Source organism: Pongo abelii, chromosome 20, assembly GCF_028885655.2.
Source record: "Pongo abelii isolate AG06213 chromosome 20, NHGRI_mPonAbe1-v2.0_pri, whole genome shotgun sequence".
NCBI classification, from domain to species: Eukaryota; Metazoa; Chordata; class Mammalia; order Primates; family Hominidae; genus Pongo; species Pongo abelii.
The window spans coordinates 13,321,196-13,342,982 of NC_072005.2; the positions used below are offsets into that span (position 1 = coordinate 13,321,196).

Genomic DNA, 21,787 nt, shown 5'->3' on the forward strand with positions numbered 1-21,787 from the left:
TCCTGACCTCACGTGATCTACCCACCTTGGCCTCCCAAAGTGCTGGGATTACAGGTGTGAGCCACGGTGCCCGGCCCACTGCGTTTATTTTTATTTATTTATATATATTTTTGAGACAGGGTCTTGCTCTGTCACCAAGGCTGGAGTGCAGTGACGCCATCTTGGCTCACTGCAACCTCCACCTCCTGGGTTCAAGCGATTCTCGTGCCTCAGCCTCCCAAGTAGCTGGGATTACAGTTGTGTGTTACCACGCCCAGCTAATTTTTGTATTTTTGGTAGAGACGGGGTTTCACCATGTTGGCCAGGCTGGTCTCAAACTCCTGACCTCAGGTGATCCACCCGCCTTGGCCTCCCAAAGGGTCACTGTGTTTATTGTCCAATAAACATTCAAGCTGCATTTACTGAGGCCAACCACTTGCAAATTATATGCTCTAGAAACTTTGCTTTTGGTTTATACCCTGGAGGAATTCTTATTTATTGAGACAGGGTCTCGCTCTGTCACCCAGGTTGGAGTGCAGTGGTATGAACACGGATCACTACAGCCTCGACCTTCCAGACCCAAGTGATCCTCCCACCTCAGCCTCCCAAGTGGCTGGGACCACAGGTGCACACCACCATGCTTGGTTAATTAAAAAAAAAATTTTTTTTTTTTGGTAGAGGTGGGGGTCTCACTATGTTGCCCAAGCTGGTCTCGAACTCCTGGCCTCAAGCAAGGCTCCCACCCTGGCCTCCCAAAGTGCTGGGATTATAGGCGTGAGCCACTGCATCTGACCTCCTGGAGAAATTATTGTCCAGGTGACTCAGGAAACATGTTGAGGGGTGTGGCATGGGGACAGTATTCACACTTAGAAACAACCCAAACATCAAACATCTGTCAACAGGGGATGGATAACACATCCCATGCTACACAGTAAATCTGAAAACAGCATCATAAAGAACGCCCATTGGCCGGGCGTGGTGGCTCACGCCTGTAATCCCAGCACTTTGGGAAGCCAAGGCAGGCGGATCACTTGAGGTCAGGAGTTTGAGACCGGCCTGGCCAACATGGTGAAACCCCGTCTCTACTAAAAATACAAAAATTAGCAGGGCATGGTGGCACCTGCCTGTAGTCCCAGCTACTCCGGAGGCTGAGGCAGGAGAATCGCTTAAACCTGGGAGGCGGAGGTTGCGGTGAGCCAAGATTGCACCACTGCACTCTGGCCTGGGTGACAGAGCAAGACTCCATCTCAAAAAAAAAAAAAAAAAAAAAAGAATGCCCATCAATCCTGCAACAGCAACATGTGTACTCATTTAGTGCGAATACAATGTTGGGTGACAAAGGGAAGCATAGAAGTGTCTCATTTATTGAATATTACAGAAAAGCAAACATAAATTCTAGTTTTTAAGAATTGGCCGGTGCGGTGGCTCATGCCTATAATTCCAGAGCTCTGGGAATCTGAGGAGGGAGGATTGCTTGAGGTCAAGAGTTCAAGACCAGCCTGGCAACACAGCGAGGCCCCGTTTCTACAAGAATTTAAAAATTAGCTGGGTGTGGTGGTGCATGTCTGTGGTCCTAGCTACCTGGGGGGCTGAGGTGGGAGGATCACTTGAGCCCCGGACGTTGAGGCTGCAGTGAGCCGTGATCACATTACTGCACCCCAACCTGGGCAACAAAGAGAGACATTGTCTCTTTAAAAAAAAAAAAAAAAAGCCTGTGCAGGTGGGAAAAAGAGAGAAGCCGAGAAACGCTCATTCCAGAAACTGGGGTCGTGGTTACCTGTTAGGCAGGATTTCTCAAGCTGGGCTCTGTGGACATTTGGGGCTGGATCATTCTCTAGAGTGGGGGCCGTCCTGTGCATCGGCGGGTGCTGAGCAGCATCCCTGGCCTCCACCCACCAGATGCCAGGAGCACCTCCCCCCTCCTGTCGTGACAACCAAAAATGTCTCCAGACAGTGTCCCCAGCAGCTCTAGAGGGAAAGAAGGCGGTGGGGGTGGGGGATCGAGGAGGCACATGCCGCGTGGGGCGTTTTTGTTCTATTTCTTGCCCTGGATGGTGGTTACGTGGTGTGAACGTTATGGGGCCACAGTGTTCTTGTAGAGAAGTTTCGACTGCGAGATGGACGAGGGAGGGGGCCGGGGAGCTGAACGCTCTTTGCAAACACTCCCTGGGGCCTGGTCTGAGTGCTGCCTAGATTCCCTTCAGCCCTGGGAGCTGCCGTGCCCCCTGGATCACCCATGCCTGTGCCCTCCCTGCCGAAGGCAACGCCTTCTTCAGCCTCCTCGCATCAGCAGGAGGTTTGTGGACCCCTCCAGGGACACCCCCTCCCCACGCCTGGCTCCTGGAGGCCTCTGGGGGAAACCAGGCTGCAGGAAGCAACTAAGCGGACTGTGAGGAGGCTGGCACTGGCTCTAGCTTCCTCCGGGAGCTGTGTTCTAATTATTTCCTTCCATCTCCCCCATCGGGTCCCCAGGGGGGCCTGCCAGGCCTGGGAAGGAAGGGAAAGTGCATGGTGAGCTGTGGGCGGGCTTGAGGGATGGCGCTCGCCAGCTTTGCCTGGGTCCTAACCTCCTTAGCCAGGGCAGCAGAGCCTCGGACCAGCAGAAAACACACTTTTTTGGCTCTGGGCTGGGAGGGAAGGGTTGGGGGAGGGAGCTGGGGAGGGAAACAGGAGCCACCAGTCCACCCTCTACCAGGCCCTGGGGTCAAGCCTCTGCCCGCAGCCCATGACTGAGGCACGCCCTTGCCTGTTGGTGCCTCGGTTTCCCCATCTCAACCACAAGCATGCACTCATTCCTGCTTGTCAGGACTCAAAGGGGCTATGCACACCCATCCGTGGCATACAGTAGGTGATTAGTAAATGCAGACAGTTGGGGGAAGCAGTGGGAGCTTTGGGGGATGCAGAGTTGGAATTCTGCTGTGTGACCCTGGACAGGCCACTTACCACTCTCTCATTCCCCTGAGCCTCAGTTTTCCCATCTGTCAAATGGGGATGCCTGGGTGGGGGGTTGGGGGGGGCACATTGTGAGGATTAAAAGAGATACTGCATGCTGAGTTTCTTCCTGGGACACAGCAAGTGCTCAATTAACAGGGGTTGTCAAGAGACCCACCATCCGCAAAGGGGCTTGCTTTCATAAAAACCAAAAGCTTAGGCTGTGTTTCTGAGCCAAATAGTTGTTTCTTTCAAAGCTTCGTGTCCAAAGGGAAATGTCTACTGCGGAGGGGACCACCTGTGAGCACCACCCCTGCCCCAGTAACCCCCCTATTCCATGTAGAGAATGTGCAACATCCATATCCTGCTAGTCTCACGCCTCCATTAGAGAATCCAGCAATTTTCAGCCCCAGTCACTCTGGGCCACCTCCACCCCACCAGGCTCACAGAGAAACTGCCTCAAGGAATGTCTTGCTCCCAAGAGCATCCCCAAGGAAATCAGAGCTTCCCCTCTCAACCAGCAGCCATAAGGGCTATGCCTAGGGGTGACCCCAACATCCCACCCTACCTATGAGCATTTTGGATGCAGAAGAAAGTGGCCTGAGGCAGAGCAGCCAGGCTAGGAAGGGGCGTGCTCTGTGGGACTCACGTTGTTCCGAGGTGCGTTGGGCTGCACAGGGTCCTCGGCGGCCAGGGCGATGCTGCTCATGGCAATGACCATGAGGATGCACATCTCAAAGTAGCGCAGGTTCAGGATGTAATGGCACAGGCGGCGAAGGCTGTTGGAGACAGATGGGAGTGCAGAGGTCCACTCAGACCACAGGCTCACAAACCCTTTTCTTCCATAATCTCATGTTACCTACCACTACTGAGATCTCCAACCCCCAAGGCCTCCTACACAACAAACTATTAAGCTCCTCCAGGTGGGGGCCCTCTCTGGGTCCTGGAACCCCAAGAAGGCAGAGGGGACCTCGGTGAGAGAAGACATTCACATGCCCTGTTTAGCAAAGTTCCCATCATTCCCAAACGACCCTCTTGAAGTATCTTGATCCCCAAGCTAGGTTGAAGAAATACGGTTCTTAATTCTGTAGGAGATAAAAAGGCTTTTTGATATTAAATGTCCCAGGGTCAAACAATATTGTGAATCTATGGGTTAAGTAGATTTCTTTCTTTTAAAAATTAGCTGTGTGACCTTGGGCAAGTTACTTGTCCCCTCTGTGCCTTGATGCCCTCATCTGTAAAATAGCCATAATACTAGTGGTTACTTCGCAAAATCGTGAGACCCAAGAGTTAATTTATGCCTGGCTCATGATAGGGGCTCCAAAAAGTTAGTTATTGAAATTAGGAATTGCAGGCCTTATCAGAGCCTTGAATATGCCAATGGGATGTGCCAGTTAACCTCTTAATAAGTGGAGCCAATAATAAATAGTTCATAAGGCTGTGTGAACGGCAGCAGAGCTGAGTGGTTAAGAACAAGGAGGCTAGAGCCAGTGTCTGGGCTCAAACTCCAGCTCTCCCACTGGCTTGCTGTGTGACCTTGGGCAGGTGAATTCATGTCTCTGGACCTCAGTTTTTTAATCTGTCAAATGGAACTAAGCATAGTAACAACCTCAGAGAAATTAAAAAAAATTTTAAGGCACTCAGAACAGTGCCTGGCACTGAGTAAATACCACATAAGTGTTTCCTTAGTAAAATCGATAAGTCAACTAAATAGAAAAGTATTTTAAAGGTACTTTTATTTATTACTACCCAGGGTGAGTTGCCAAGAGGCAGATTATAGAAAGCAGCTTCTCCCCCATCTTATCTGACATGATCCTTCATTGTCAAGAAGCATTTTGAGGGGTCAGGCTTTCAAGAAATATCCTTGGGAGACATTCAATTCTAAAACAATCTCCGAGCCACCACGACATTCACGGGATAAATTTCTCCCCTAAATAATCTATCCATTTCAAAGATGCCCAAGACAGGAGGCCATGGAACTCAGAGACTATCCTCCCAGAATCTAAACCCTTACAGAGTCTAGGTTAGGAACAGAATTCAGGTCCTAGGGCTGCCATGTGCAGTTGTTCAGGCTGTGTACTGCACAAGGCAGCCATTTCTAAGGGGGTGCCTCTTATATCACAGACAGCGAAGATTTGTTTATTTATGACAATGATTTTCTAGTGGATGGCAGGACAGGGGTCTCTTCCAACAAAGTATATTGTGACAAATCATCTTACTTGACTTACGGAAGGAGCATCCATTTTCAACTTGTTCAAAGGTATCCCCGGACTCATGGTGGTCAACACTCACTGATTGCCCTCTATCTGGCCTGACTTCCGCCACCCTGGTGGGAGCCCCAGGCCCCCCTGCCCTTGCTGGGGGCCATACTCACGGGTTGGTCGTGGACAGGATGAACATGGAGCTATAGGGAGGCATTGGCTTAGGGCCGTCTTCCCCACGGTCGTCTTCCTCCTCCTCCTTCTTCTCTTCCTCTTTTTTTGGCAGTGGGTCTGGGTTGGCGTTTTTGTTCACTGTTGGGACAAGAACCAACACAGGGCTCCCTCCACAATTTCTCACAAGTCTCTGGGAACTCCTGTGTACTCCCAGGGCAGGCAAGAAGCGGCTGACATTTATAAAGTGCCTGCTGTATATACCAGGCATCCTATGACATCACTGAACCCTTGTATGGCCCTGAGGTTGATATATTCTGATCCCGTTTACAGATGAGGAAATTGAGGCACAGAGAAGTAAAGTGACTTGTCTAAGGTCACACAGCAAGAAGTGGCAGAGCTGGCATTTGGAACCCAGGCGGCCTGGCTCCCGAGAGCCTGCTCTCAACCACTCTATAGCCTTGAGCGCGGTGGGGCCCTCACGGGATATTAACACAGACCTGCCCCTATCCTTGTTGGACCTTCACACCCTCACTTGTAGGCAGATAGGGAGAGTGCCAAGAGACCCATTGAACAGATAGAAATACTGAGACCTCCCATAAACTGCACGGCGTGCCCCCATTAGCACCCCTCTCTTGACTCAGGGGGAGGAGCCATCAGCCTCTGGAGCTTCCATTCTGCAGCCCAGCCTGCTTATGTGCCCACGGGCAGGCTGAGCCTCTCTGAGCCTCAGTCCCTATATCTATAAAATGGGCACAGTGACAAGACCTTAGGATCTTAGGTCTCAGGACCATGGAAAGCCTTTATCCAGCAAACTCATGAAAATCTCTCACATAGAACTGACACTAGAGGAACTTAAGACATAATCCACTCAGCAGTTCACCATTTTTTTTTTTTTTTTTGAGACAGAGTCTCGCTTTGTCACCCAGGCTGCAGTGACAAAGGTGCCATCTTGGCTGCAGAGGTGTCACCCAGGCTGCAGAGGTGCCATCTTGGCTCACTCTACCTCGGCCTCCCGAAGTGCTGGGATTACAGGCATGAGCCAGTACATCTGGCCCCTTTTTTAATGTGGCGACTAGAGAGTTTAAACTGACATTTGCATGGGGCCTGGGTTACATTTCTTTTGGACAGTGCTGGGCCGAGAGAATCAATTATCTGACCCCCTCAAGCTTCCATCAGAGGACCCTATTGCTCCTCAAATGGGGTGGCTTCCTGGCTCGTCTTGGGAAGGAAGGATGTAGAAGATATTGCTAACCCGACTGAACACATCCCCGTGCCAGGCACTGTGCACAAATTATCTCACTGAACGCTCCACAGCCGTGTGGGGTAGGAAACTACGCCTATGCCCATTTTTCCAGGGGAGGAGACTGAGGCCAGAGAGATGGGGTCACAGTCCAGGGTCACTCAGCAGAGCCTCTGGCTCCAGGGGCGCCGGGTCCCCTGCCCAGTGATGTGAGGGCAGAGGGTCTCACCTTGTACGACGGTGTGGTTGAGGGGGGGTGGGCAGGCTGCGGGGATGTCCACTGTGGTGTGGTCGGGTTTCCTGGCAGTCTTAGCTGAATTGGTCTGGGTGCCGCTGGGGTTGGTGACGATAAGGCTATTCTCGGGGGTCTTGGGGGGGCCGGGATTGGACGGGTTCCCCGGGTTGTTGGGCGTCCGGCGGCTGGCAGCGTTCTGGGGGTTGGTGGCCATGGCAGGGATGGCCGGCGTGGGGCCGGGGTCAGTGCTGTTTCCCATCTTGGCTGGGCTCTGGGGCAGGCCGGTGTGGCCGAGGCTGTCGTGGGGACCGGCCGACTCCGCAGTGGCCAGCTTGTTGTTCTTCATGTTGTCAATGTCCTCTGCCAGGGGTGGGTCTTGGCGGCCCAGGTCCTGCTGGATTGGCCGGGTGGTTGACAGGTTGGGGCCCGACACAGGGACCCCGGAGCCCTGGTTCTCTCTGAGGAAGACAAGTGAATGAAAAAGAACCAACAACTGAGTTAGGATAAAAGGCAACAGTTCAGGATCCTAGCTAAGATTCCATCTTTCAAGAGTACCATTTGGGCTGGGCGCAGTGGCTCACGCCTGTAATCCCAGCACTTTGAGAAATCAAGGCAGGAGAATTGCTTAAGGCCAGGAGTTCAAGACCAGCTTGGGCAACACAGTGAGACCCCATTTCTACAAAAAATGTATAAATTGACAGGCGTGGTGCTGTGTGCCTGTAGTTCTAGCTACTTGGGAGGCTGAAGTGGGAGGCTGAGGCTTCAGTGAGCCGTGATCGTTCCACTGCACTCCAGTCTGGGTGACAGAGTGAGACCCTGTCACCAAAAAAACAAAAAAGAAAAGGAAAGGGTACAGTTTGGTCATGGAGAAGTCGTGTCCCAGATCCCTGCAGTGCCTGGAATCGAAAGGGGCCTGTTCAATTCTTGGTCAGAGGTCAAGACCTTCACGTGCCCACTGACAGGTTTCCACACCTCCCCATCATCTTATTTCTTTTCCTTCTTTCTTTCTTTTTTCTGAGAGAGAGTCTCGCTCTGTCGTACAGTGGCGTGATCTCGGCTCACTGCAACCTCTGGCTCCCAGGTTCAAGCGATTCTCTTGCCTCAGCCTCCCAAGTAGCTGGGATTACAGGTGCCCACCACCACGACTGGCTAATGGTTTGTATTTCAGTAGAGACGGGGTTTCACCATTTTGGCCAGGCTGGTCTCAAATTCTTGACCTCAAGTGATCCACCCACCTCAGCCTCCCAAAGTACTGAGATGACAGGTGTGAGCCACCACAACTGGCCTCTTTTTTTTTTTTTTTTTTTCCCAGACAGGGTCTCACTCTGTTGCCCAGGCTGGAGAGCAATGGCAGGATCATAGCTTACTGCAGCCTTGAACTTCTAGGCTCCAGTGATCCTCCGATCTCAGCCTCCAGGTAGCTAAGGCTACAGGCTCATGCCACCACGTCTGGCTAATTTTTAAATTTTTTGTAGAGACTGGCATCTCACTATGTTGCCCAGGCTGGTCTCAAACTCCTGGGCTCAAGTGATTCTTCCTCCTCAGCCTCCTAAAATGTTGGGATTACAGGCATAAACCACAATGGCCAGCTTGTTTTTAACCTTCTTATTCATAGCTGAGTTTTCACTGCCTAGTTCAGGGCCTCTCACACAGTCAATGCTGGGTAACTTACTGTCAAATGATAAATGAATACCCCCATTTTCTTTTCTTTCTTTTTCCTTTTTTTTTTTTTTTTTTTAACTGAGACAGAGCCTCACTCTGTTGCCCAGGCTGGAGTGCAGTGGTGGGATCTTGGCTCACTGCAACCTCTGCCTCCTGGATTCAAGTGATTCTCATGCCTCAGCCTCCCGAATAGCTGGGATTACCAGCGTGCACCACCACGCCCAGCTAGTTTTTCTATTTTCAGTAGAGACAGGGCTTCGCCATGTTGCCCAGGCTGCTTGAACTCCTGGCCTAAAGTGATCCACCCGCCTCAGCCTCCCAGAGTGCTGGGATTATAGGCCTCCCAAAGTGCTGGATATATAGAGCTGCCGCACCTGGCCAGAATGTCCCCATTATCCAGATGAGGATACTGAGGCCCCAGGAGAGATCCCACAGCCTCAGACCTCCCATCAACCCCTGCCTCTCCAAGCCATGGACACCTGGGCCCTGCCTCCTGCCATCTGCAGGTGGACAAAGACTCACTTAGTAGCCCATCTGATGCCTTCCGGACTACAGACCTCTGGACAACACAGCCCTGGTTTCCCACAAATCTATCTAGAAAGAATAAATAAATAAATAAGTAATAAATTAAAGGCTGGCTTTCCCCAGAGGGCTTCCCACTGGCTAAACTACCAGCACCATTCTCCTCATTTTATTTTTGCATTTTAACTTGCAAAAACCCATGGTGTTTTTAGTAAGCGGAAGAGAGACAAGCTAATCTATTTTCAGACCAAAGTAGGTAAGTGGGATGCTTCTATGAATACTTCCCGGAAGGAGAAACCGAGGCAGTTCCAGTGTTTCTCTGAGACCGCACAGGGGAAATGGGCAGGCCCAAGCAACTTTCTGCCTTCTCAGTTTCATGAGTGGGTCATAGAGTGACATTTCAGAAGACAGGCTGACCTGGGTTTGAAGCTCGGCATGTCTTTTTTTTTTTTTTTTTTTTTTTGAGACAGGGTCTGACTCTGTCACCCAGGTTGTAGTGCAGTGGCGTGATCTCAGCTCACTGCAATCTCCACCTCCCAGGCTCAGGCAATCCTCCCACCTCAGCCTTCCCAGTAGCTGGGACTACAGGTGCCTGCCACCACGCCTGGCTAACTTTTTAATTTTTCTTTTTGCAGAGATGAGGTCTCGCCATATTGCCCAGGCTGGTTTCAAACTCCTGGGCTCAAGTGATCCTCTTGCCTCATTCTCCCAAAATGCTGGGATTATAGGCATGAGCCACTACACACGGGGAAATCTCGGCAACATCACTAGCTGTGCAACCCTGTGTGATTTGCTTAACCTCTCTGAGCCTTAGTTCCCACATTTTAAAATTTGGGAACAGGAGTAGAACCTTCCCCATATCCTGGAGACTGAAGCAATGATCCTGGACCTTCTTTACCACATAATCTCCAGTGAGTTACTTAGCCTCAGTTCCTGACCCATAACATGCGGGCCGTAACGTCATTGAGTCTGGCTCTGAGAATAAAGTATGTTAATGAGCTGAGTGTCACCGAGGATTATTCTCAGGCCTTGAAACCTAATGGGATTTTTCTTGCTGGATTTAGCACTTGCTTAGGACTGGTGACCTCTTTATCCCTTCCAATTTCTCCCTTTTGCAATGGGAACGTCTATCCTATGCCTGTCCCGCTGTTATAGTTTGGAAACATACAAAGATCACTTGTTCTGTAGTTTCTATATTATATATATTACATATATATTATATATATTTATCTTATCTTATCTATCTTATTTTTTGAGATGGAGTCTTGCTCTGTCACTCAGGCTGAAGTGTAATGCACGATCTCGGCTCACTGCAACCTCTGTCTCCCAGGTTCAAGTGATTCTCCTGCCTCAGCCTCCAGAGTAGCTGGGACTACAGGCGTGTGCCACCATACCCGGCTAATTTTTTTTTTTCTGTAGTTTTAGTAGAGACAGGATTTTGCCATGTTGGCCAGGCTAAAACTCCTGGCTTCAAGAGATCCATTGGCCTTGGCCTCTCAAAGTGTTAGGTTTACAGGCGTGAGCCACCATATCTGGCCTAAATGAGGTAAATTCTAAACCAATATTTCCTCAACATCTTGGACAGTCCACAAAGAAATCCCTAATTCTAACCTGCTTGTGATTCTTTTTGAGAAGTTGTGTATCACATGAAAACCTGGCTGAGAGTATTTTCTCATCATCTGTAATGTGTGTGTGTGTGTGTGTGTATAATAATAATAATATATTTTTAAGAGACAGGGTCTTGCTCTGTTGCCCAGGCTGAAGTGCAGTGGTATGACCATAGCTCACTGCAACCTTTAACTCCTGGGCTCAAGCGATCCTCCCACCCCGGGTAGCTGGGATTGCAGGCACACACCGCCATGCCTGGTTATTTTTATTAATTTTTGTAGAGACAGGGTCTCACTATGTTGTTCAGGCTGGTAGTGAACTCCTGGGGCTCAAGCGATCCACCTGCCTTGGCCCCCCAAAGTGCTGGGATTACAGGTGTGAGCCACCACGCCTGGCCCTGTATATATACATACACATTTAAGAGAGCGATATCCCTGACATAAAGCAGGCCCAGTTAAGTTATAATCTCAAAGAGAACCTAAATCCTTCGGCCACCAGCTCAAGAGGCCATGGAGAAACTCGTGGCGGCATTTTCTTAGAGGAATACCATCTACCAAGAGCGGATGGAAAAGGGTCTGCCAATGTTTGTTTTGTCTTGTCTTTGCTTCCTTGTAGAGCTTCTGTTGGCTCTGTTTGTTGGGAAATTTTAACAAGCTCAGCCTGCAGAGGCCTAATATCAATTTCCAGGAGGTTTCATTTCCAAAGTGTCTCCAAGGAGAACTCAAAAGGGGCAGAAAACTTTGAAGCTGTGCCCCTTCCCCCTTCCCCCTGGGGATCTGGCATCCTCTGCCTGGAATAGGCGGCTAGTTGCATAACACCTGCTGTGCATGGCGTTCTTGTGCCAGCTAATCTCTTGGGCATCCTTCCGCGGAGGGCTGCGGACACCTTGCCTGGGGCACACTCAGACCCCGAGATCAGATTATGTGGGGGTGATAATAACAGCAGTCCCTGTTTATTGCTCATCTCCTTGTGTCCCCACCCCCTGTCCTAAGGACCTCATGTATTAACTCATTTAACCCCTGCAACCACCACCATCCGAGACGGGTATAGTGATCGGCCCCATTTCACAGAGGAGGAGACTGAGGTTCAGAGAGGCAGTCATTTGCCCAGAGTTACCCAGCTGGAAAACAGCTGAGCTGGGCTCTCTGGTGTTCGAAGCTTTAATGGGGCAGCTTGGTACAGTGGCTTATGCCTGTAATCCTAGCACTTTGGGAGGCTGAGGAAGGAAGATTGCTTGAGCCCAGGAGTTTGAGATCAGTCTGGGCAACATAGTGAGACCCCATCTCTAAAAAAAAAAAAAAAAATTAGCTGGGCATAATTGCACGAGACTGTTGTTCCAGTTACTTGGGAGGCTGAGGTGGGAAGATCATTTGAGTCCAGGAGTTTGAGGCTACAGTGAGCTATGATTGTGCCACTGCATTCCAGCCTGGGTAACAGAGCAAGACTGTTTTTTTTTTTTTTAAAAAAAAACAACTTGGGCCCATTGGGGGTACCGTAAGAATTAGAGTGCTAAATAATTAACCACTCCCTGCCCCCATGCAGGATAAACTGTGGAGCTCAAAAGTCCAGCATGTCTCTTCCTGTTCCTTTTGGGGAGCAAGTTGTCATGGTGACAGATGCAGGTGGAATTAGGATGCGAAGAGCAGAGATAAGAATTCTAGAGTGGAGCAGGTCTTGGCAAAAGTTCCCTTTGCACCCAGACAGGCCTGGGAGGAGGCACTGCCTGGCTGCAGGGAGAGGCAGAAGCTCTGTCCTCCATAGATTTTTACTGACAGTCTGGGAAAGTTCCACCCTCATTTCGTCCACCCTGCAGGGCCACTGGGCTCGGCCACCTGGTATGGGGGATCTGGGGCCAGCAGCTATTGAATTATATGAAATAGAATGTGCGTCAGTCCACTTTTCACTGGAGTGAGCCACTGAAAGACAGATGAAGGTAGGAATGAGGAGAAGACAAAGTGAATAAAAAGGAAAAAAATATGATCGGCCTGGCAAGGTAGCTCACTCCTGTAATCCCAGCATTTTGGGAGGCTGAGGTGGGAGGATCGCTTGAACCCAGGAGTTGGAGACCAGCCTTGGCAACGTGGCAAAACCCTGTGTCTACAAAAAATACAAAAGATTAGCCAGGCATGGTCGTGCACACCTCTAGTCCCAGCTACTCGGGAGGCTGAGGTGGGAGAATCACCTGAGCCCAGGAAGTCGAGGCTGCAGTGAGCCATGATTGTACCACTGTACTCCGGGGCCTGGGTGACAAAGCGAGACCATGTCTCAAAAAAAAAAAAAAAAAAAAAAAAAAATCAATATGCTGGAGAATGAAAAACACAGGGTACGTTTGCAAAAAGCCTCAAGGAATGACTGAAGAAGAGGAAAAATGCACAAGGCAGACCTCCAAAGGCCACTGGCTTTGTCACAACAGAGAACTAAAATGTCTTTTTATTATTTTATATTCTCAAATAAAGTTTTATCTTTGCCACTTTTTTTAAAGCAGATGAATGACTGATCTTGGATTTTTTTTCTCTTCAAGTGCACCAATCTTCATGAAGTTTTATTTCCAAAGAGCCTTAGAACCTCTTTATCAGCCAAATGAATAATGCCTCTCCTGGCCAGGTTGTTTGACGTGTCTATTAATAATGGAATTAGCAGTACTCTCCTGGTTCAGAATTGGGGTCTGGCCAGCTGAGGCTATGGGGGTGAAAGTGGGGAGATATTTTCTTCCTCTGAAGAAGAGAGGGAGCAGGAACCATCTGTGGTTTTTGGGCAAGCTGGGTCCTTATTGTTTTTTATGTTTATTGATGAGAGTATTAATAACAGTATTAGCTGACACTTACTGAGTGCTTATTATTACTGCTAAAAATAGCATTAATTGAGTACTTACTAATATTCATATTAATAATAGCTAACATGGCCGGGCGTGGTGCCTCATGTCTGTAAATCCATCACTTTGGGAGGCCACGGTGTGAGAATTTCTTGAGGCCAGGAGTTTGACACCAGCCTGGGCAACATAGTGAGACCCCAAAACGCTACAAAAAATTGCTAACATTATTGAGCTCTTGTTATAAGCCAGGAACTACTCAAAGCATTTCATTTTACATGTACTAACTCAGTTAAATCTTTTTTTTTTTTTTTTTTTTTGAGAAGGAGTCTCGCTCTGTCTCCCAGGCTGGAGTGCAGTGGCGCGATCTCGGCTCACTGCAAGCTCCACCTCCCAGGTTTTACGCCATTCTCTTGTCTCAGCCTCCCGAGTAGCTGCCACTACAGGCGTGCACCACCTACGCCTGGCTAATTTTTTTTTTTTTTGTATTTTTAGTAGAGATGGGGTTTCACTGTATTAACCAGGATGGTCCTCAAACTCCTGACCTTGTGATCCGCCCGCCTCGGCCTCCCAAAGTGCTGGGATTACAGGCGTGAGCCACCACCCCCAGCTCAGTTAAATCTTATACCCAGAGTAGGAAGTAGCTACTATTCTTATCCCCATTTTATAGATGAGGAAATGGAGGCCCAGAGAGGAGGAGTGAAATTCTGAAAGTCACACAGCCTGGAAGTGATAGGGCAGGAAAGTGACTGCTTGCCCCAAAGTCCTTGCCTTTCACAACTAGGCTTTGCTGCTCTTGTAATTTCCAATGTTTACTGTTGTCTTTCAAAAACTCTTCCTGGCATATTGTTATGGAGAGACATTCTGTCCCCGTCACTCTGCTTCCTTCAATAATAGTAGATCTGTTAATAAGGCTGATAATAATAGTAATATTAGTAATAGTAGCAAGAGTAATTAATAATCATTGGTCTTTCTTTTTTTTTTAGAGATGAGGTCTTGCTCATCTCTAAAATGAGCAATGCCACTGCAATCCAACCTGGGCAACAGAGCAAGACCCTGCCTCAAAAAGAAAAAAAAAAAACCCTAAATAAACCAACAAACTAAAGGCACAGATAATTACAAGCAAGATTTTTCATCTGTGTGAGGAGCAACAGAAAGTCATGAAGAGGAAAGGATAATTCTTTTCCGTATGAGACTGTCTTGTACATGGTAGGGTATTTAGTATACTGGCCTTCCATTCTCTAAATGCTCAGGCTGGTCTCGAACTCCTGGGCTCAAGCAATCCTTTGCCTCAACCTCCTGAGTAGCTGGATTACAGGTGCATACCACTGTACCTGGCTTTTTTTTTTTTTTTTTTTTTTTGAGACAGAGTCTTGTTCTGTTGCCCAGGCTGGAGTGCGGTGGTGTGATCTCAGCTCACTGTAACCTCTGCCTCCTGGGACGATTCTTGTGCCTCAGCCTCCCGAGTAGCTGAGATTACAGGTGTCCACCACCACGCCTGGCTAATTTTTTGTATTTTTAGTAGAGACAGGGTTTCGCCATGTTGGCCAGGCTGGTTCCGAACCCCTGACCTCAGGTGATCCACCTGCCTCTGCCTCCCAAAGTGTTGGGATTACAGGCATGAACCATCACACTGGCCTGTAACTGGCTCTTCATTGGTCTTTACTATATACAGAGTGCTGGGGTAAACACTTTATTCCACCTAAACTCCCGTTTTGACCTCTCATTCCCCTGAGTGACTGACGGCCCCACAGTCTCATCAATGCAACTTCAATTTCTTTGTCTGTCACTTTCTCGTCACTATTCATGTCCTGCAAACTGGCCTCCTTCTGGTCCACCCTGGGGCCTTTGCACATGCTGTTGTTAGACTGAAACATTCTACTCCGTTCTCAGATTGCTCCTCTGGAAACCTGCCCTGAGACCCTGGGAACAGTTTCTTGGTCGTATTTATCAGAATGCCTCAGACCACTTCACTTGTAGTTGTGTGACTGAACTCACAGCATGAGCTTAGAATATAGTAGGCACTTAGTAAATACTAACTGAATGAACGCATAAACCCATAGGAGAAGATTGAAGCGAAAGAATGACCTAGAACAATGGTTTTCAGGAAAGTGTTGTAGAACTACGTGGTAACCTAATAATGTAATGATTGAGGGGCACTGCAGGCACTTAGAGAATGGTAGGCAGTTATACTAAATACCCTACCATGTACCCGAGAGTCCCATATGGGAAAGACTTATCTTTTCCTCTTCATGACTTTCTAATGTCCCTCAAAGAGGTGAAAAATCTTGCTTGTAATTACCTGTGCTTTTAGTTTGTTTGTTTGTTTGGGTTTCTTTCTTTCTTTCTTTTTTTTTTTTTTTTGAGACAAGGACTTGTTCTGTTGCCCAGGTTGGAAAGCAATGGCATAATCATAGCTCACTGTAATCTTGAACTCCTGGGCTCAAGCAATCCTCCTGCTTCAGCCTTCCAAGTAGCTAGAACTACAGGCACCTGCCGCCACACCTGGCTAATTAAAAATAAATTCTTTTGTAGAGATGGAGGTCTCCTTATGTTGCCCAGGTTGGTCTCGAACTCCTGGCCTCAAGCGATTCTCCTTCCTCAGCCTCCCAATGCACTGGGATTACAGGTGGGAGCCACTGCACCTGATCCTGTGCCTTTAGTTTAAACCTAACTCTTGTACATAAGAACACAACATATTTTTTGTATGTTTTTAATATACATTGCATTTTCCTGCAATGCAAATATTAAATAAATGGAAGAAAGACTAGACTCTTTTGTATATGGAACTTTGCCAAGAGGTGTTCAACATTGTGGAACATCTTGACACTGCTGGCAACTTCCCTCATGTGGTTTGAATTGTCCACACAACCCAGAGTCAGCCATCATTTGTGCCTGTCACTTCATGGTGATTTTGTGTAAGGGTGTACATATCAGAATTACTTCACTATGTCCTCCAGAGTCTCATTACTCAAAATGTGGTCCCTGGACCAGTAGTATCAGCCTCATCTGGGAGCTCGTTGCAAATGCAGAATCTCAGGCTCCACTGAGTCCTTCCTCAGCCCTACCGAATTACAATTTGTGTTTTAACAAGATCCCTGGGGATTCGCATACACATTAGATTTTGAGAAGTGCTGGCCTAGTTCATATGTCATACAACAGCATCACTTAAACCCATCATTAAAAAAATCAATATTATGCCCTAATGGTAATATAAAAGAGGACTAAGAGCAGGTTAATTTGTAATAGGACAATGTCTACGATGTCTATTTTAATGGGTAAGTTGTTGAGTCCCTATATGCAGAATCACTATAGCATCTTCTAGAAAGTATTACAAAATATCGTTATGAAAAAGAGGATGCTGGTTCTGAATGGATAAGGTGCTGGCCTGGAAGATGCCTCAAAAGCTTTCTAACATTTTAATTTATTTTTAAAAGGTGAGGTCTCACTATGTTGCGCAGGCTAGTCTTGAACTCCAGGGCTCAAGTGGATCCTCCCATCTTGGCCTCCCAAAATGCTGGGACTACAGGCATGAGCCACCACATCCCGCTGCGTCCAAAGCTTTGAAACTCTGCTCTCCCTTTAATTCTTAGGGCCCAGAGTGGCTTTTCTTTTTCTTTATTTTTTTATTTTTTATTTTTGAGACAAAGCCTTGCCCTGTCGCCCAGGCTGGAGTGCAGTGGTGCGATCATAGCTCATCACAGCCTAGACATTCTGGGCTCCAGTGACTCTCCTGCCTCAGCCTCCCAAGTAGTTGGGACTGCAGGTGCATGCCACCACATCTGTTTAATTTTTTATATTTTATAGAGATGGGGTCTGCCTCTATTGCCCAGACTGGTCTCCAACTCCTGGTATCAAGTGATCCTCCCACCTTGGCCTCCCAACAGAGTGGCTTTTCAAACTTCCAAAGAATAGCATTAGGTAAATAGAGTTGGCTGAAAATGGCCAAAGATGCTCTGAATTTACCGAGCACTTATTATGTGTCAGCTGCTCTTCCGGGCCCTTTGCATACATTACCTCATTCAATCCTGGCAATGACCCAATTAGATCCCACTATTGCCATCGTGTGAGGCCCAGAGATATGAAGTCATTTTCCAAAAGTCACACAGCAAGAACACGGAAGACTATATAATTCTGGACGACAGTGGGGCTTCTCTTAATAGTTTCCCTGAAATGCTCAAGGCCTCTGGTGCCAGAGAGCCTGGGTTCAAGGACAGTGGTTAGATGCATGACCTTGAGGAGCTCACTCAATCTCTCAGTTTCCCCATCTGTGAAGCCTCTAATCTGAACACTTTGGGAGACTGAGGTGGGATGATTGCTTGAGGCCAGGAGTTGGAGATCAGCCTGAGCAACAGCGCTAGACCTCATTTCTACTAAAGGTAAAAAAATTAGGCTGGGTGCGGTGGCTCAAACCTGTAGTCCCAGCACTTTAAGGAGGCTAAGGCAGGTGGAATGCTTGAGTTCTGAAGTTTGAGACCAGCCTGGGAAACACAGTGAAATCCTGTCTCTACAAAACACTGTCTCTACAAAAATTAGCCAGGCATGTCGCACATGCCTGTGGTCCCAGCTACTTGTGAGGCTGAGGGGGATGGCTTGAGCCTGGGAGGTAGAGGCTGCACTGAGCTATGACTGTACCACTGCACTCTAGCCTGGGCAACAAGGCGAGACCCTGTGCCAAAAAAACAAAAACATACAGCATTTTTTTTTTTTTTTTTGAGACAGGGTCTTGCTCTGTTGCCCAGGCTGGAGTGTGATGGCACAATCTCAGCTCACTGCAACCTACCTCCACCTCCCAGGTTCAAGCGATTCTCCCGCCTCAGCCTCCTGAGTAGTGGGAATACAGGCGGGCACCACCACTAATTTTTGTATTTTCAGCAGAGACGGGGTTTCACCATGTTGGCCAGCCTGTTCTCCAACTCTTGACCTCAAGTGATCTGCCCGCCTCGGCCTCTCAAAGTGCTGGGATTACAGGCATTGAGCCACTGCTCCCGGCCAAATAAAGCTTTTTTTTTTTTTTTTTTGAGACAGAGTCTCACTCTGTTGCCCAGGCTGGAGTGTGGTGGTGTGATCTCGGCTCATTGCAACCTCCGCCCCCCGTTTTCAGGTGATTCTCCTGCCTCGGCCTCCCGAGTAGCTGGGACTACAGGCGCCTGCCACCGTGCCCGGCTAATTTTTGTATTTTTATTAGAGATGGGGTTTCACCATCTTGGCCAGGCTGGTCTTGAACTCCTGACCTCGTGATCCACCCGCCTCGGCCTCCCAAAGTGCTGGGATTACAGGTGTGAGCCACTGCGCCTGGCCAAATACAGCATTTTATAATATATTTTTATAAAAAAAAAAAAACAGCACGTGCTACTTTGGCTGTCGTCATTATTAATGTTACTGTCATTCTCCGGATTCGAGGTCACCTCCACTTACTTCCTCCTCCGATGCCTCCGCTCCTTGTCCTCCCTCCGCGCGTCCCCTTCGTACGTGGCTGGAGCGCCGTGCCGGTGCCGCCTCCTGCGCTCGCCGCCGTCGGGGCCCTCGCCCTCGCCCTCGCCTCCCCGGGCCGGCCGGCTGCCCTCGCGGTGCCGCGCCCTCCGCTCTGCCTTGTCCTCCGGGCCCTCCTCCCCGGGCCTGCGGTGCGCACGATGACGTCGGGGCTCCCCGTCCGCGCCCGTGCGCGGGGACCCGCTGCGGCTCTCCCTGCTGCCCCCCTGCCGGTGCACATGCCTCCGGTGGGGGTCCCCGGCCTTGCCTCGCTCAGCCTCGCCCTCCCAGAACCCGGGCTGCTCCAGGCTGCCCTCCCGGGCGTGGTGGTCCGACTCGCGGCCGTAGGGTCCCTCCCGGCTCAGCTCGGCCTCCTGGCTACCCGCCCAGGGCCTCCGTGCATCCAGGCCCGCCGAGCCGCTGGGGCCCCGGGCCCGATCGTGGTAGCGGGCCTGTTTCCTGAGGAAGTCCTCGGCACGCTGCTGGCCGAGGCGCTGGTCCACGGTGGGCTCGGCCGCCCGGCTCTTGTTGGTATTGTTGTTGCGGTTCTCCTGCGGGTCCACCACCAGCGGCCGGTCCAAGTGCGTCTTCATGTCGGGCCGCAGGTGCCGAGTGTAGGCAGCCTTCCAGCGCTCGTCCGGGTCCATTTCGTTGTACAGGGCCTCCCGGCTGGCCAGCAAGTTCTGCTTTCGCATCTCACTGGTCCGCTGCTCCCACACGGACTTGGCTGGCTTTTGATTCTTCTGTTGCTCTTTCCTGCAGTGGCGTGGTCACAGGACTTAGAGCACTGCTAGGCACTGTAGCTTGGATGGATGACCCAGGCTAACCAACCCACATCTCAGCCTCCCACTCCTGCTCTCCACCCTCTACTCCCCACTGAATGCTAGAAGGAGCCTGTGAGCATCTGAGTCAGGTCCCAGCCTCCTCTGCTCAAGAACCCTCCATGGCTCCCACCTGGCTAGGGGCAAAAGCCCAAGTCCTCCCCCTGACCCAGAAGGCCGTGTGTAATCTGCTTGTCACCTCCTTGCGTTCACCTCCTCACACTTACTATTCGATTCCAGTCACACAGGCCTCCTTCACATCAGGCATGTTCCTGCCTCAGGGCCATTGCCTATGCTGTTCCCTCTGCCTGGGATGCTCTTCCCCAGGCCCCCCAATGGCTCCTCCCTCACCTCCTCCAGGCCATGTAACCTTCTAGGTGAGCAGTCCCCAACCTTTTTGGCACCAGGGGCCGGTTTTGTGGAAGACAGTTTTTCCACAGACCTAGGTGTGGGGGGTGGTTTTGGGATGAAACTGTTTCACCTGAGATTATCAGGCATTAGATTCTTAAAAGGAGCACGCAACCTAGATCCCTCAGATGCACCGTTCACGGTAGTGTTTGTGTTGTGTTCCTATGAGAATCTAATGCTGCCTGCTGATCTGACAGCAGGTGGAGCTCAGGCGGTAGTGCTTGCTTGCCCACTGTTCACCTCCTGCTGTGCAGCCCCGTTCCTAACAGGCCTCGGACTAATACCAGTCCACAGCCCAGGGACTGGGGACCCCCATTCTAGGTGATGCCTTCCCTGACAACTTTGTTTAAAATCACAACTCTCTTCACTTCCAGCATTTTCTATTTCCCTCCCCTACTTTCTCTGTAGTTCCATCGCCTTCTAACACAATGTATAATTTACTTATTTATCTAATTTATTGACTCCTTCCCTTGCTAGAATGGCTACACACAGGTGGGATTTTTTTTCTCCTTGTTAATGCTGTATCCCCAGAAGTTAGAACAGTGCTGGGTACATAACAGCTGCTAACCAAATATTCATTGAGTGAAAGTGGGTGGAAGGACAAGAAGTGTCTCTTCCTAAAGCTCAATTCTGTCAAGGACCACCCCCACTGCTTCCCAAATCTGTGCCTGGGATAGTGTGGACGCTGAGGAGCCGGGGTAGCATCCCAGGGATTAGGGGCACTTACACAGCTATGGACATGTTGGCCGCGGACAGAGGACTCACTTCTGCCACCTCCTTGGCTTTCTGTAGGGCGAGTTTCTGGTTGGCTGCTTCTTCTTCCTCTTGCTCGTCCTAAAAGGCACATGGAATCTTTGTTCACAAAACATGAACTAGGCCTTGGGGACTCACTTCTGACCCTGTTGCTTACCAGGGGCAACATTTGAAATATTTCGACCAATCAGAACTAAGGCTCCCCAATTGGAATGGGTACCTGCTACTGGTTAAGTGTATTGCTATCCCCTCTGTGTATAAGTTTGACATCTAACTCATTATGAAGCCTATTTTAACACACAGCCAGATAACAAAAAATAAAAATGTCCCTTCTCTTCCTACAATGAAGACTTTCCTGCAGCCTGGTTTTTTCTTTTTTCTTTTGTTTGTTTTCAGAGACAGAGTTTCCCTTGGTTGCCCAGCCTGGAGTGCAGTGGCACAATCATAGCTCACTGTAACCTTGAACTCCTGGGCTCAAGCAATCCTCCCACCTCAGCCTCCCAAGCAACTGGGACTACAGGTGCATGCCAGTATGCCTGTATACATTTATATATATATATATATTTTTTGGTAGAGACAGGGTCTCACTATGTTGCCCAGGCTGGTCTTGAACTTCTGGCCTCAAATGATCCTCCCACTTAGGCCTCCCAAAGGGCTGGGATTCCAGGCATGTGCCACTGTGCCTGGCCCCTGCATCCTGTCTTAATGAGCTGGAAAGCAATGCAAAGATTTTCCTCTCACTAGGCTTTCTGAGCCATGGGAACTCTCTGAACCAACTTTCAAAAAACACCAACTACCCTCAGACACAGAAGAGCCTGGCATCCGATGGCCCACGCCATGCACTGTCAACAGCCCCCAGAAGGAGAATCAGGAGAGGAATTTATATTCCCAGCCCCCATGACAGGAAGGCGGTGGGGAGAGGAGAGCAGGGCACTTGGGCTACAGCCAACTGCCCAGGGTGCTGCTGCTCAC

General features: G+C 49.5%; 1 protein-coding gene across 5 annotated transcripts in view; it reads right to left on the bottom strand.

Annotated features, from left to right (window-relative positions):
• CACNA1A (calcium voltage-gated channel subunit alpha1 A) overlaps nt 1-21,787 on the bottom strand; it is a 409,889-nt gene that overhangs the window by 75,197 nt on the left and 312,905 nt on the right. For all 5 annotated transcript variants that reach the window (XM_054538644.2, XM_054538643.2, XM_054538645.2 and 2 more), the window contains 5 exons: nt 20,790-20,896; nt 18,780-19,589; nt 6,755-7,218; nt 5,285-5,423; nt 3,560-3,689 (listed from right to left, as the gene is read on the bottom strand). In XM_054538644.2, the coding sequence (XP_054394619.2) occupies nt 3,560-3,689; nt 5,285-5,423; nt 6,755-7,218; nt 18,780-19,589; nt 20,790-20,896 (1,650 nt within the window). The remainder of the gene's footprint in view (nt 1-3,559; nt 3,690-5,284; nt 5,424-6,754; nt 7,219-18,779; nt 19,590-20,789; nt 20,897-21,787) is intronic.